Genomic DNA, 16044 nt, shown 5'->3' with positions numbered 1-16044 from the left:
GGCAAAACCTGAATTCTTAGCCGCTAATTTAGCAAGATGAAAAGCGGCGTCTGTAATAAAAGAATTAGCCAACTTAACAGCCTTAATTCTGTCCAAAATATCATCTAGTGGGGTCTCCATCTGAAGAGCCTCTTCTAGAGCCTCAAACCAAAAGGCAGCTGCAGTGGTTACTGGAACAATGCATGCTATAGGTTGAAGAAGAAAACCGTGATGAACAAAAATTTTCTTTAGGAGACCCTCTAATTTTTTATCCATAGTCCTTTATGGTGTCAGAAATGGGAAACATTTTCTTAAAAACAGGAGGGGGACAGAACGGAATACCGGGTTTATCCCACTCCTTAGTAACAATGTCCGAAATCCTCTTAGGGACCGGAAACACATCCGTGTAAACAGGAACCTCTAAATATTTTTCCATTTTACACAATTTCTCTGGAACTACAATAGGGTCACAATCATCCAGAGTAGCTAAAACCTCCCTGAGCAATAAGCGGAAGTGCTCTATCTTAAATTTAAATGCCGTCATATCTGAATCTGTCTGAGAGAACATCTTTCCTGAATCAGAAATCTCTCCCTCAGACAGCAAATCCCTCATCCCTACCTCAGAACATTGTGAGGGAATATCGTATACGGCAACTAAAGCGTCAGAAGGCTCAGCATTTGTTCTTAACCCAGAGCTACTGCGCTTCCCTTGCAACCCAGGCAGCTTAGATAAAACCTCTGTGAGGGTAGTATTCATAACTGAAGCCATATCTTGCAAGGTGAAAGAATTAGACGCACTAGAAGTACTCAGCGTCGCTTGTGCGGGCGTTACTGGTTGTGACACTTGGGGAGAACTAGATGGCAAAACCTGATTTCCCACTGTCTGAGAATCATCTAATGCCAAACTTTTATAAGTCAAAATATGCTGTTTGCAATTTATAGACATATCAGTACAAGTGGGACACATTCTAAGAGGGGGTTCCACAATGGCTTCTAAACAAATTGAACAATGAGTTTCCTCAGTGGCAGACATGTTTAACAGACTAGTAATAAAGCAAGCAAGCTTGGAAAACACTTTATTTAATGAAAAAAACACAATTTGCAAAAAACGGTACTGTGCCTTTAAGAGGGAAAAAAAAGGCATACACAAACTGCAAAACAGGTTAAAATTGCTTCAATTTTTCTGAAATTTTAACAGTGTACCCACTAAGCTTTAGAAGGATTGCACCACAAGTTAATAAGCAATAAACCTCCAAATGAAAAAAACGGATTGAAATATGTCTAAAACCGGTTAAAAACCCTGTTAGCACCTTGCCACAGCTCTGCTGTGGCCCTACCTGCCCTTAGGAAGCGATAATATGGGGTTTAAAGCTTCAATTAGTCCCTCAGAAGACTATCAGGACCTCAGGAGAAGTTGCTTGCTGCTTGTAAATGTAGGCCCCGCCTGATGGGGCCTACACAAAACTAACAAACCCTGCCTGAAAGCCATGTGGGTTATAAACAACCCCAAAGAACCCTCAAGCAAATGTCCCATAAAACAGAAAACGTTACTCCCAGACACAAAAACATTTGTCCCAAATTCACATAACAAACTGAGTGCCCACAAAAAACTAACCCTTTATGCAAGCTAGTAAAAACCTCTGATAACACTATTGCTTCCCCTTCCCCTAATGAGGACACTGTCAGCCTTTCTGAGTTAACACAGTCTCTGCAGAAAATATGACTGAACATACCTCATTGCTGTATAGCAAGAAACCGTTCCTCACACTGAAGTTTTCCTGTACTCCTCAGCTTCTGTGGGAACAGCAGTGGACCTTAGTTACAAATGCTAAGATCATTATCCTCCAGGCAGAAATCTTCATCTATGTCCTGCCTGAGAGTAAATAGTACAACACTGGTACCATTTAAAAATAACAAACACGGATACACAGCGAGTGGCTCAGAAGCTGAGAGGAAGGTGGGAACTTGTGCAGCTATGGACAGATCTACTGTTGCAAAGATGGGAGCTGTGGCTAGTGCCAGTATGTGCGCTCTGGTTGGAGGAGTGGTGCTGGCTCAGTACATTTTTACTACCAAAAAGAAGAAGATGAGATGATGCCTGAATTTCTGAAAAAAAAACGGTCCATATAAAGAATCCTACAAAAGTAGAAGAGATAATATGTGGTCTAATAAAGAGGGGATCCTCCAAACTACAGGTAATCACAGATTTTGATATGACATTAAGCAGATTTTCCTACAATGGGAAGAGATGTCCTACTTGCCATAACATAATCGACAACTGCAAATATGTTACAGATGAATGCAGAGCAAAGTTGCTTCAGCTGAAGGAAAAATACTATGCAATTGAAATAGATCCACACCTTACAATAAAAGAGAAATATCCATTTATGATTGAATGGTATGCAAAGTCGCACGCGTTATTAATTGAACAACGTTTACAGAAAGCCAAACTGGCAGAAGTTATAAGGGAATCTGATGTCATGCTCAAAGAAGGTTTTGAAACCTTTTTTGATAAGCTAAATGAACACAGTATCCCAGTATTTATTTTTTCTGCGGGATTTGGGGATGTTTTAGAGGAAGTCATCCAACAGTCTGGAGTTTACTTATTTCATCTTGTTTTTCTAAATTAATTTTATTATTGTTTTATTTAAATATATTTAATTTATCTGAACTTGAAAGCACCTTACTTTTCAGCAATGTGCTGCTTCGGTATATAGCTTTTCTCAGCCTTTATTGTGTAATGGTTTTCTGTCCATAGTCTCACAAGAAATCCTTGTGAAAGGAAGATTTGTATATGAATATAGAGTGAACGTCATTCTACCTCTGAACATTGGGGGGGGGGGGGGAGGGGGGAAATTAGAGTATATCTTTATTTTCATATGCACTTTTTTGGTGATGTATTTTTTAAAAATCATAAATGTTTTTTTCAAAGGCCAAATTGTGTGCATGTTTTAAAGTGCTATGTTTGTACAGTCTGTTTTATCTATTAAACTCCACCAAAAAAAATAAAAAAAAAAAAAATAAAAAAAAAAATACACACTTGATTGAAGATAAAATAAAACTAACAGTTTAACACCTCTTCTCTTTACTCTTCCTGCTTAGAGCCAGCAAAGGAGAATGACAGGGGGGTGGAGTTAAGGGGGGCACTATATAGACAGCTCTGCTGTGGTGCTCTCTTTGCTACTTCCTGTCAGGAAGGACAATATCCCACAAGTTAGGATGAATCCGTGGACTCGGTACATCATGCAAAAGAAAAGGATCTCTTCATTCCTCTTGGGAATCCAGACTGACGATTTCTCCCTGAGGAAAAATAGTACTCACCGGTACCATTTTAAAACAAAAAATATCTTGATTGAAGAAACTAAAACTAACACCTCACTTTACCTCTTCCTATTACTAACACAGGCAAAGAGAATGCTGTGGTGCTCTTTGCCACTTCCTGTTAGCAGGAGGTTAATATCCCACAAGTAAGGATGAAATCCGTGGACTTGTCATATCTTGTAGATGAAATTGTGCTTTACACAGTACTCTGAAGACTCAGACTTTTGGGAGAGGTCATTAACTAAATGTATACAGTCCACTATATAAGTCAGAGTAATGTGTTCAGAACAGACAGGAAATACACTAGAAGCCAGTTCATAGGTTGTAAATGTTAAAGGGATATTAAACACTGAGGGCTAGATTTATTAAAGCTGAGGCGGACAGGGGCGCGTATACGCACCCCTGTACGCCTCAGCTCGCCTGTGGCGGGGCGAAATTACCCGCAGGTATTCGCCGTTGCACACTAGCGCAATTTTGCGTTCAATTCCGACCCTGCCCGCGCACAGCCAATCACGCGCGGGCAGGGTCGGAATTGAACGCAGGAACTGTCAATCTCCTCGGTCTGACTAGACTGAGGAGATTGAATTTCGCCACCTTAGAGGTGGCGAAGAGGTTAGGGAAGTGGCTGCTTGATAAATGACGGCGAGCAAGTTCTTGTGAGAACTTGCAGCTGTAGGGCTTTAATAAATCTAGCCCTGAGTCTGTAGAAATAGTAACTCATTTATAAAACTGTCACTAATAGGTCTCAGCAGAGGGGATAACAGGCTTTAAAATCTAGGGAAGCTTAAATTACAACATGGTGGTGCTATTGTTTTATGCAGGCTAAATCTTTGCACTTCTTAATAGTTACGCTACTAACAATTTTAAAAATGGATCTGTATATTACTCTCGGGTGTCTACAATCTTAGCTTTAAATACATTATTATTATTATTATTATTATTATTATGTGTAGCATGTATGTATTAATGTCCCTAAGTCAGTAATCTCAGAACATGTCAGATGACAGCTCAATGTTGATAATTACATAGTACATTGGTAGGAGGATAAAGAGGTACCTCCAAAAAGGAGTTAGGATACCAATAGTCAGAATAGATTGACAGGAGACAGCATTTGTAGGTATGTGTGAATTCCACAGTCTTGCAAATAAGCGATGACCATTAGATATATTAGAATTACATAATCAGAAAGCGCACAATAAAAAGACAGTGCAATAGCACCTTTTCTGAATTTTAAATGAGCATGCCAGTCCCTTTTTCATGTGACAGCCATCAGCCAAGCATAGACTCATATACATATACACTATGAACTCTTACACATAGCATCTGGTGCCTCAGAGTGCGCATATAAAAAGACTGTGCAATTAATTGGATAGTCTACTAAAGCTGCATGCTCTATCTTAATCATGAATTTTGACTTTAGCATCCCTTTAAAAACTAAGACAAAAGATTTTGCACAATACAAGAGCACTCATTAAGCTTCCCTGGTGACTCAAAAGGCAATAATACATGTTAATGAACAGTTAAAGGGACCTAAAAGTCAAAATTAAACTCATGATTTAGATGAAGCACAGAAGTAAAAAATAAAAACACTTTCCGATTTACTGCCATTATCAAATTGTGCAATCATTTTAAGTGCACTTGAGAAACCAGCTCCTACTGAGCATGTGCAAGAGTTCACAGTATATTTGTATGACTCTGTCTAGCTTGTGGCTAGCACATAATAAGTTTTACTGCATTGCCTTTTTGCATTATTAATCCTTTATAATAAATTGCCTCTGTTATGGATTCACCCTGTTTCTACCTCTAGAGACACTGGCATAGTCCAAACAATGGGATAACATCTTGGCTTTTCCATGATGTCATAAAACTACTTTTGTATTTCTTGAATTTAAAGGACATGAAACCCAAAATTTTTCTTTCACGATTCAGATAGAGAATACAATTTTTAAACAACTTTTCAATTTACTTCAATTATTTAATTTGCTTCCTTCTCTTGTTCTCCTTTGCTGAAAGGTTTATCTAGGAAAGATGATTGGTTGCTGCATATAAATACCGATTCTCATTGGCTTACCCATGTGTTTAGTCAGCAACCAGTAGTACATTGCTGCTCATTCAACAAAGAATACCAAGAGAACGAAGAAAACTTGGTAATAGAAGTAAATTAGAAAATTGCTTAAGATTGCATGCTCTATCTGAATCATGAAAGAAAAAATCTGGGTTTCATATTCCTTTAAGGAAAAATTCAGAAGGAAAATTCAATGTTAAAATGTTTTTCATGTTAAACTGCTACTGTGTACTGGAACATGTATGGACAAAATAACCCCCCCCCCCCCTGTAATTAAACTTTAAAATGATTGACATACCCAACCACAGTCATGCAAATCAATACAAATCCTAAGATGATACTGAATTAGAGGGGAGCTACAAGTAATCAGTTTGCTGATCCACAGAGACCAAAAATGTATTCCAACAATCCAATGGTCATTGATGTAATCCATAAAAAAGTACATACAATCAAATTGCTTGAACACTTGAATCGTCTTGGAAACTTAACTGTCTAAGAGTTGAGCCATATTACAAAAAAAATATAACCTTTACAATTCTCCCATCTTGAAAAATGTGAGGGAGAAGAAGATATCCTCAAAGTGGTTTGTTCTACTAAAGGAGCCAAAGGCTGAACTCTAATTGCAAGATAAAGAACAGGGTGAAGTTTTCTACTTATAAAGCTTAGGAAAATATGAGCAAAGAAAACCCCCTGCAGAGTTTGTGTATTTTTCACAATCGAAAAAAAAATAGGTTGTTTGTAAAAGGCAATCTGAAGCTTTGTCATAAAAAGTAGCCCAATTTTTTTAACATAGAGCTTTCTAAAGCAAACATATTTTAACTAAAAAAAAAATGAATATAGTAAAACACATTTTAGACCAACATTATTTAAACACAGAGAACAATTGTATTGTTTCAAAATTATTCTTTCATATACAATTTTCTAACATTTGAATTTCCCCACCAAATAAAAATAGAAGTTTAAAAACTAAATCATTAATTTTAAAAATAAAGAAATTTTAAAATTGATTTTTACCTCCAACATTTTCAGACAAGGGGGAAAGATCTCCCTGTTCACCCTCCTGCGACTTGGGTCCTTTACAGGGTGACAAAATAAAAGGAAAAAAAATATTAGAGGAAGTACGGTTGTGTGATATAATGTCCTGAAAAACAAATTTTGCTTACCAGATAATTTAATTTCCTTCTGTATAAGGAGAGTTCACGGCTTCATTCCTTACTGTTGGGAAATACTGAACCTAGCCACCAGGAGGCAAAGACACCCCAGCCAAAGGCTTAAATACCTCTCCCACTTTCCCTATCCCCCAGTCATTCTGCTGAGGGAACAAGGAACCGTAGGAGAAATATCATGGTATAAAAGGTGCCAGAAGAAAAATATAATTTAGTGGGCTCCCAAAATCTGTAAAACACACAAGCGGAAACAGACTCAAGTGTAGGTAAATACAACAAACACACCACGCTGTTTGGATTGCACTTACAAGATAAAAATTTAATCAGGCGTTTGTTACAAATATATTCAGTAACCAGAAGAAATCATCCATAAACGATTAAATGCGGAATAAGTCCTTACAAATGCTGAAGAAGTCGATCAAAGTAATAATACCGGGACCAATAGTTCAGTTTCTTGCAGGCATCCGAAACTGAACTATTGGTCCCGGTATTATTACTTTGAGGGACTTCTTCAGCATTTGTAAGGACTTATTCCGCATTTAATCGTTTATGGATGATTTCTTCTGGTTACTGAATATATTTGTAACAAACGCCTGATTAAATTTTTATCTTGTAAGTGCAATCCAAACAGTGTGGTGTGTTTGTTGTATTTACCTACACTTGAGTCTGTTTGCGCTTGTGTGTTTTACAGATTTTGGTATTATATTCTATTCGGGAGGCACGCAGGAAACCCTCGGTCAATCAGCTGCAGCAGGTCTCGTATATTATTATTTGCATTTTACTGCACAGTCCTTTTTAGGATACTGTCTGCTACATATATTATAGGTGCAGTAGCCTTTTCCTATTATATTTTGTTTTGTATGCATGTTTTTTAACATTTGATTGTTATGTATGCCTTTTATGTATGTTCTTTAATATATGCTTGTTAATATATATATTCACTTTAAAGTGGCTTTACCTAGGATTTTTTAATTTTTTTTATTCTTTCTATTTCGATTATTGTGTGTTGATTGCTCTTTATTATAGAGATATCGAATCTTCCCTGGCAGTTAGCGCTGTTTAATTAGTGTGTATAATAATTTAGTGGGCTGCCCATCGGAGAACACGGGCGAGGGCCGTGGACTCTCCTTATACAGAAGGAAATTAAATTATCTGGTAAGCATAATTTATGTTTTCCTTCTAATTATAAGGAGAGTCCACGGCTTCATTCCTTACTTTTGGGAAAGTTATACCCAAGCTCTAGGACACTGAATGAAAACGGGAGGGACAAAAAGAGAGGCGGACCCTAATCTGAGGGCACCACAACCTGCAAAACATTTCTCCTGAAGGCTGCTTCAGCAGAAACAAAAACATCAAACTTGTAAAATTTAGAAAAAGTGTGTAAGGAGGACCAGGTAGCCGTCTTACAAAGCTGATCCATAGAGACCTCGTTCCTAAAGGCCCAAGAGGAAGCCACTTCTCTAGTAGAATGAGCTGTAATTCTCTGAGGAGGCTTATGTCCCGATGTCTCATAAGCTAAGCAGATAACATTCCTTAACCAAAAGGACAAGGAAGTCGCAGAGACCCTCTGCTCTTTACGCTTCCCAGAATAGGTAACAAATAAGGAAGGCGTTTGTCTAAAATCCTTAGAAGCCTGAAGATAGAACTTCAATGCTCGAACCACATCCAAATTATGAAGCAAACGTTCCTTCAAAGAAGAAGGATTAGGAAAGAAGGAAGGTACCACAATCTCTTGATTTCAAGAAAGAAAACAAGAGGGCGACCCCTAGTGCAAATCAATGTGGAACCAGTGATGAATATCTGTAACTGCTTGCGAATGGATACTCACAAAAAGTATTGCACCTTATAGTGCAAATGAAGCATACTAGGAATATTATGGTGTCCTAGTGCACAAATCTGCCCAAAAAGCACTGTCGTGATGTATGATGAACTTCAAATATATCAGGATGATGAAAAAACAGAACTCCAGTGTCAATAAAAAAAGTTTAATTAAAAAAAACAGAATTTATGTTTACCTGATAAATTACTTTCTCCAACGGTGTGTCCGGTCCACGGCGTCATCCTTACTTGTGGGATATTCTCTTCCCCAACAGGAAATGGCAAAGAGCCCAGCAAAGCTGGTCACATGATCCCTCCTAGGCTCCGCCTTCCCCAGTCATTCGACCGACGTAAAGGAGGAATATTTGCATAGGAGAAATCATATGATACCGTGGTGACTGTAGTTAAAGAAAATAAATTATCAGACCTGATTAAAAAACCAGGGCGGGCCGTGGACCGGACACACCGTTGGAGAAAGTAATTTATCAGGTAAACATAAATTCTGTTTTCTCCAACATAGGTGTGTCCGGTCCACGGCGTCATCCTTACTTGTGGGAACCAATACCAAAGCTTTAGGACACGGATGAAGGGAGGGAGCAAATCAGGTCACCTAGATGGAAGGCACCACGGCTTGCAAAACCTTTCTCCCAAAAATAGCCTCAGAAGAAGCAAAAGTATCAAATTTGTAAAATTTAGTAAAAGTGTGCAGTGAAGACCAAGTCGCTGCCTTACATATCTGATCAACAGAAGCCTCGTTCTTGAAGGCCCATGTGGAAGCCACAGCCCTAGTGGAATGAGCTGTGATTCTTTCAGGAGGCTGCCGTCCGGCAGTCTCGTAAGCCAATCTGATGATGCTTTTAAGCCAAAAGGAGAGAGAGGTAGAAGTTGCTTTTTGACCTCTCCTTTTACCAGAATAAACAACAAACAAGGAAGATGTTTGTCTAAAATCCTTTGTAGCATCTAAATAGAATTTTAAAGCACGAACTACATCCAAATTGTGCAACAAACGTTCCTTCTTTGAAACTGGATTCGGACACAAAGAAGGCACGACTATCTCCTGGTTAATGTTTTTGTTAGAAACAACTTTCGGAAGAAAACCAGGTTTAGTACGCAAAACCACCTTATCTGCATGGAACACCAGATAAGGAGGAGAACACTGCAGAGCAGATAATTCTGAAACTCTTCTAGCAGAAGAAATTGCAACCAAAAACAAAACTTTCCAAGATAATAACTTAATATCAACGGAATGTAAGGGTTCAAACGGAACCCCCTGAAGAACTGAAAGAACTAAATTGAGACTCCAAGGAGGAGTCAAAGGTTTGTAAACAGGCTTGATTCTAACCAGAGCCTGAACAAAGGCTTGAACATTGTGAAGTAACACAGATAAGGCAGAAATCTGTCCCTTCAAAGAACTTGCAGATAATCCTTTCTCCAAACCTTCTTGAAGAAAGGATAGAATCTTAGGAATTTTTATCTTGTCCCAAGGGAATCCTTTAGATTCACACCAACAGATATATTTTTTCCATATTTTGTGGTAGATTTTTCTAGTTACAGGCTTTCTGGCCTGAACAAGAGTATCAATGACAGAATCTGAGAACCCTCGCTTTGATAAGATCAAGCGTTCAATCTCCAGGCAGTCAGTTGGAGTGAGACCAGATCCGGATGTTCGAACGGACCTTGAACAAGAAGGTCCCGTCTCAAAGGTAGCTTCCATGGTGGAGCCGATGACATATTCACCAGGTCTGCATACCAAGTCCTGCGTGGCCACGCAGGAGCTATCAAGATCACCGATGCCCTCTCCTGATTGATCCTGGCTACCAGCCTGGGGATGAGAGGAAACGGCGGGAATACATAAGCTAGTTTGAAGGTCCAAGGTGCTACTAGTGCATCTACTAGAGTCGCCTTGGGATCCCTGGATCTGGACCCGTAGCAAGGAACCTTGAAGTTCTGACGAGAGGCCATCAGATCCATGTCTGGAATGCCCCACAACTGAGTAATTTGGGCAAAGATTTCCGGATGGAGTTCCCACTCCCCCGGATGAAATGTCTGACGACTCAGAAAATCCGCTTCCCAATTTTCCACTCCTGGGATGTGGATTGCAGACAAGTGGCAGGAGTGAGTCTCCGCCCATTGAATGATTTTGGTCACTTCTTCCATCGCCAGGGAACTCCTTGTTCCCCCCTGATGGTTGATGTACGCAACAGTCGTCATGTTGTCTGATTGAAACCGTATGAATTTGGCCTTTCCCAGCTGAGGCCAAGCCTTGAGAGCATTGAATATCGCTCTCAGTTCCAGAATATTTATCAGGAGAAGAGATTCTTCCCGAGACCAAAGACCCTGAGCTTTCAGGGGTCCCCAGACCGCGCCCCAGCCCACCAGACTGGCGTCGGTCGTGACAATGACCCACTCTGGTCTGCGGAAGCTCATCCCCTGTGACAGGTTGTCCAGGGACAGCCACCAACGGAGTGAATCTCTGGTCCTCTGATCTACTTGTATCGTCGGAGACAAGTCTGTATAATCCCCATTCCACTGACTGAGCATGCACAGTTGTAATGGTCTTAGATGAATTCGCGCAAAAGGAACTATGTCCATTGCCGCTACCATCAAACCTATTACTTCCATGCACTGTGCTATGGAAGGAAGAGGAACAGAATGAAGTACTTGACAAGAGTTTAGAAGTTTTGATTTTCTGGCCTCTGTCAGAAAAATCCTCATTTCTAAGGAGTCTATTATTGTTCCCAAGAAGGGAACCCTTGTTGACGGAGATAGAGAACTTTTTTCTACGTTCACTTTCCACCCGTGAGATCTGAGAAAGGCCAGGACAATGTCCGTGTGAGCCTTTGCTTGTGGAAGGGACGACGCTTGAATCAGAATGTCGTCCAAGTAAGGTACTACTGCAATGCCCCTTGGTCTTAGCACCGCTAGAAGGGACCCTAGTACCTTTGTGAAAATTCTTGGAGCAGTGGCTAATCCGAACGGAAGTGTCACAAACTGGTAATGCTTGTCCAGGAATGCGAACCTTAGGAACCGATGATGTTCCTTGTGGATAGGAATATGTAGATACGCATCCTTTAAATCCACCGTGGTCATGAATTGACCTTCCTGGATGGAAGGAAGAATTGTTCGAATGGTTTCCATTTTGAACGATGGAACCTTGAGAAACTTGTTTAGGATCTTGAGATCTAAGATTGGTCTGAATGTTCCCTCTTTTTTGGGAACTACGAACAGATTGGAGTAGAACCCCATCCCTTGTTCTCCTAATGGAACAGGATGAATCACTCCCATTTTTAACAGGTCTTCTACACAATGTAAGAATGCCTGTTTTTTTATGTGGTCTGAAGACAATTGAGACCTGTGGAACCTCCCCCTTGGGGGAAGCCCCTTGAATTCCAGAAGATAACCTTGGGAGACTATTTCTAGCGCCCAAGGATCCAGAACATCTCTTGCCCAAGCCTGAGCGAAGAGAGAGAGTCTGCCCCCCACCAGATCCGGTCCCGGATCGGGGGCCAACATCTCATGCTGTCTTGGTAGCAGTGGCAGGTTTCTTGGCCTGCTTTCCTTTGTTCCAGCCTTGCATTGGCCTCCAGGCTGGTTTGGCTTGAGAAGTATTACCCTCTTGCTTAGAGGATGTAGCACTTGGGGCTGGTCCGTTTCTGCGAAAGGGACGAAAATTAGGTTTATTTTTGGCCTTGAAAGACCTATCCTGAGGAAGGGCGTGGCCCTTACCCCCAGTGATATCAGAAATAATCTCTTTCAAGTCAGGGCCAAACAGCGTTTTCCCCTTGAAAGGAATGTTAAGCAATTTGTTCTTGGAAGACCAAGATTTTAGCCAAAGCGCTCTGCGCGCCACAATAGCAAACCCAGAATTTTTCGCCGCTAATCTAGCCAATTGCAAAGTGGCGTCTAGGGTGAAAGAGTTAGCCAATTTGAGAGCATGAATTCTGTCCAAAATCTCCTCATAAGAAGAATCTTTATTGAGCGCCTTTTCTAGTTCATCGAACCAGAAACACGCTGCTGTAGTGACAGGAACAATGCATGAAATTGGTTGTAGAAGGTAACCTTGCTGAACAAACATCTTTTTAAGCAAACCCTCTAATTTTTTATCCATAGGATCTTTGAAAGCACAACTATCTTCTATGGGTATAGTGGTGCGTTTGTTTAGAGTAGAAACCGCCCCCTCGACCTTGGGGACTGTCTGCCATAAGTCCTTTCTGGGGTCGACCATAGGAAACAATTTCTTAAATATAGGGGGAGGGACGAAAGGTATGCCGGGCCTTTCCCATTCTTTATTTACAATGTCCGCCACCCGCTTGGGTATAGGAAAAGCTTCGGGGGGCCCCGGGACCTCTAGGAACTTGTCCATTTTACATAATTTCTCTGGAATGACCAAATTCTCACAATCATCCAGAGTAGATAACACCTCCTTAAGCAGGGCGCGGAGATGTTCCAATTTAAATTTAAATGTAATCACATCAGGTTCAGCTTGTTGAGAAATTTTCCCTGAATCTGAAATTTCTCCCTCAGACAAAACCTCCCTGGCCCCCTCAGACTGGTGTAGGGGCACTTCAGAACCAATATCATCAGCGTCCTCATGCTCTTCAGTATTTTCTAAAACAGAGCAGTCGCGCTTTCGCTGATAAGTGGGCATTTTGGCTAAAATGTTTTTGATAGAATTATCCATTACAGCCGTTAATTGTTGCATAGTAAGGAGTATTGGCGCACTAGATGTACTAGGGGCCTCCTGTGTGGGCAAGACTGGTGTAGACGAAGGAGGGGATGATGCAGTACCATGCTTACTCCCCTCACTTGAGGAATCATCTTGGGCATCATTTTCTCTAAATTTTGTGTCACATAAATCACATCTATTTAAAGGAGAAGGAACCTTGGCTTCCCCACATACAGAACACAGTCTATCTGGTAGTTCAGACATGTTAAACAGGCATAAACTTGATAACAAAGTACAAAAAACGTTTTAAAATAAAACCGTTACTGTCACTTTAAATTTTAAATTAAACTGAAAACACTTTATTACTGCAAATGTGAAAAAGTATGAAGGAATTGTTCAAAATTCACCAAAATTTCACCACAGTGTCTTAAAGCCTTAAAAGTATTGCACACCAAATTTGAAAGCTTTAACTCTTAAAATAACGGAACCGGAGCCGTTTTTATATTTAACCCCTTTACAGTCCCTGGTATCTGCTTTGCTGAGACCCAACCAAGCCCAAAGGGGAATACGATACCAAATGACGCCTTCAGAAAGTCTTTTCTGTGTATCAGAGCTCCTCACACATGCATCTGCATGTCATGCTTCCTAAAAACAAGTGCGCAATAGAGGCGCGAAAATGAGGCTCTGCCTATGATTAGGGAAAGCCCCTAGAGGATAAGGTGTCCAATACAGTGCCTGCCGGTTATTTTACATAATTCCCAAGAATAAAATAATTCCTCAAAGCTATGAAGTATAAAATATGTTTATATATCAATCGTTTTAGCCCAGAAAATGTCTACAGTCTTAAAAGCCCTTGTGAAGCCCTTTTTTTCTTATGTAATAAAAATGGCTTACCGGATCCCATAGGGAAAATGACAGCTTCCAGCATTACATCGTCTTGTTAGAAATGTGTCATACCTCAAGCAGCAAAAGTCTGCTCACTGTTTCCCCCAACTGAAGTTAATTCCTCTCAACAGTCCTGTGTGGAAAAAGCCATCGATTTTAGTAACGGTTGCTAAAATCATTTTCCTCTTACAAACAGAAATCTTCATCACCTTTCTGTTTCAGAGTAAATAGTACATACCAGCACTATTTTAAAATAACAAACTCTTGATTGAATAATAAAAACTACAGTTAAACACCAAAAAACTCTAAGCCATCTCCGTGGAGATGTTGCCTGTACAACGGCAAAGAGAATGACTGGGGAAGGCGGAGCCTAGGAGGGATCATGTGACCAGCTTTGCTGGGCTCTTTGCCATTTCCTGTTGGGGAAGAGAATATCCCACAAGTAAGGATGACGCCGTGGACCGGACACACCTATGTTGGAGAAATACACAGATCTACAATGACATCTGTAGTAAAATTGCAACGCGTTTCTAAGCGCTAACCACGCTTTTTCCTCAGGCAAATGATATTGAATGTACTGGAGTCTCTTACATATATACCCCTGTGTAGGCTTAATGAGATCAGCTGTAGCTTATTAGAACAGGTGCTACTTGAATTCACTCCCTAGATGTTCTAACCGGATGTTGCAGATAATACCAGTGATACAATGCAATGTGCAAAACAAATGTCTAATATATAGAACCTACTAATCCTTCTCGACATATATAGACTAGAATTAAAAACATATATAGAAGTACTGAGATCTAAGCTCTATGAATTGTCTTAAATATTTAAGCACAGTGTTGTAAATGGTTATGAATATTCGTGATGTTATTTATACATGTATATGTCAAGTGTATTATTGCGACATGCGCTTTTTTTATATCCGTTTTTATTCCTTGATTGTATTTGTAAATGGCACCTAAGTATAAATAATACGCTGTAAAAAGGTATAGTCTTATGTTTCTTAACAGAGTAAGGGTGTGTATAATTCAACGAATAGGAATGTTATAATAAATGTCCAGTCCTATAGCTTCGTAAAACTAAGGTGTGTCGCGCTAAACCAATAGAAGTGCTGTATCTAAAACAATCCCAAAACATGTGATGTGTTGCTCCATTTGATTGGGGCTAAGGGTGTGTCTCAAAAAGGCGTGGGGATTATGTTAGATGCGTCCGATGACTAACATAGAAACAGTGTCTGTTGTTAATGTTGCTATGTGTGAGCATGACGTGTACGTGCAACTACTGTGAAAGAAGTGTGATAGGGCCGTGAGTGGCTGATGCCTACATGAATGAAAGAGATGCACTAAATGAACTCTAACTATAACGTTCATAAACTACCTACGTGACTGAATGTGTATATTACATAAGTGTAAGGACCGCATATCTTATATATATATATATATGTATATGCATCTATGTCCTAGTGATAATGGATGCTAATGTGTTACATCGTGGTGAGAAAATGGGGCTAATTATACCTAATGTGTGTATATATATCTGTGATATAAACTATGAGTGAAATACTACTAAGTGTAAAATCTAAAATAGATTAATTGTGAAGAGTACATTCATAACTAAAAAACAATGTGCGAGTGATGGATGTAATATGAAGGTATCATATAATAAAATAATGATATGAAGGTATCATATTATAAAATAGTAAACATATTGTTGCAATATGTATATAAACAACGTGTGATTTGAAGTGATATTATATGTATTAGAGATGTGTTAAAAAGCAGCAGAATCTATTACTTCATTAAGGCCCTCTGGATGTAGGGTTTTAAATTGGTAAATCCAAAAGGTTTCCCTCTGGCGTAATTTAGTCATTCTGTTTTGGGAACTAAGGGCAGGAATGATTTCCAATGGGGTGATATTCATGACACAATTATTTGTGCCATGTATGGAGGAGTGGTGCCTAGAGGTACTATATTTGTCAGACCCCTTCAGTATACATCTCAAATGTTCTGACCATCTTTGTCTGATTTTTCTACAGGTGCGACCTATATATTGTAGGCCACACAAGCATGTTATACAGTACACTACATAGTTGGAGTTGCATGTTATTCTTTGAGTGATTGCAAAGGATTCTCCAGTGCTAT

At 39.7% G+C, this 16044-nt stretch overlaps 2 protein-coding genes across 5 annotated transcripts in view; one reads left to right on the top strand and one right to left on the bottom strand.

Annotated features, from left to right (window-relative positions):
* The window catches only part of ZMYM4 (zinc finger MYM-type containing 4), a 710031-nt gene that overhangs the window by 101018 nt on the left and 592969 nt on the right, over positions 1–16044 (bottom strand). For all 4 annotated transcript variants that reach the window (XM_053707062.1, XM_053707061.1, XM_053707064.1 and 1 more), the window contains one exon: positions 6380–6439. In XM_053707062.1, the coding sequence (XP_053563037.1) occupies positions 6380–6439 (60 nt within the window). The remainder of the gene's footprint in view (positions 1–6379; positions 6440–16044) is intronic.
* LOC128651458 (cytosolic 5'-nucleotidase 3A-like) lies at positions 1924–2609 on the top strand. The gene is given in 3 exon segments (XM_053704502.1): positions 1924–2063; positions 2066–2085; positions 2088–2609. Coding segments are annotated over 3 exon segments (651 nt in total). The 5' UTR covers positions 1924–1954.

This window comes from Bombina bombina, chromosome 3, assembly GCF_027579735.1.
Source record: "Bombina bombina isolate aBomBom1 chromosome 3, aBomBom1.pri, whole genome shotgun sequence".
Lineage (NCBI taxonomy): Eukaryota > Metazoa > Chordata > Amphibia > Anura > Bombinatoridae > Bombina > Bombina bombina.
This window is presented reverse-complemented; position numbering and strand designations above follow the sequence as displayed.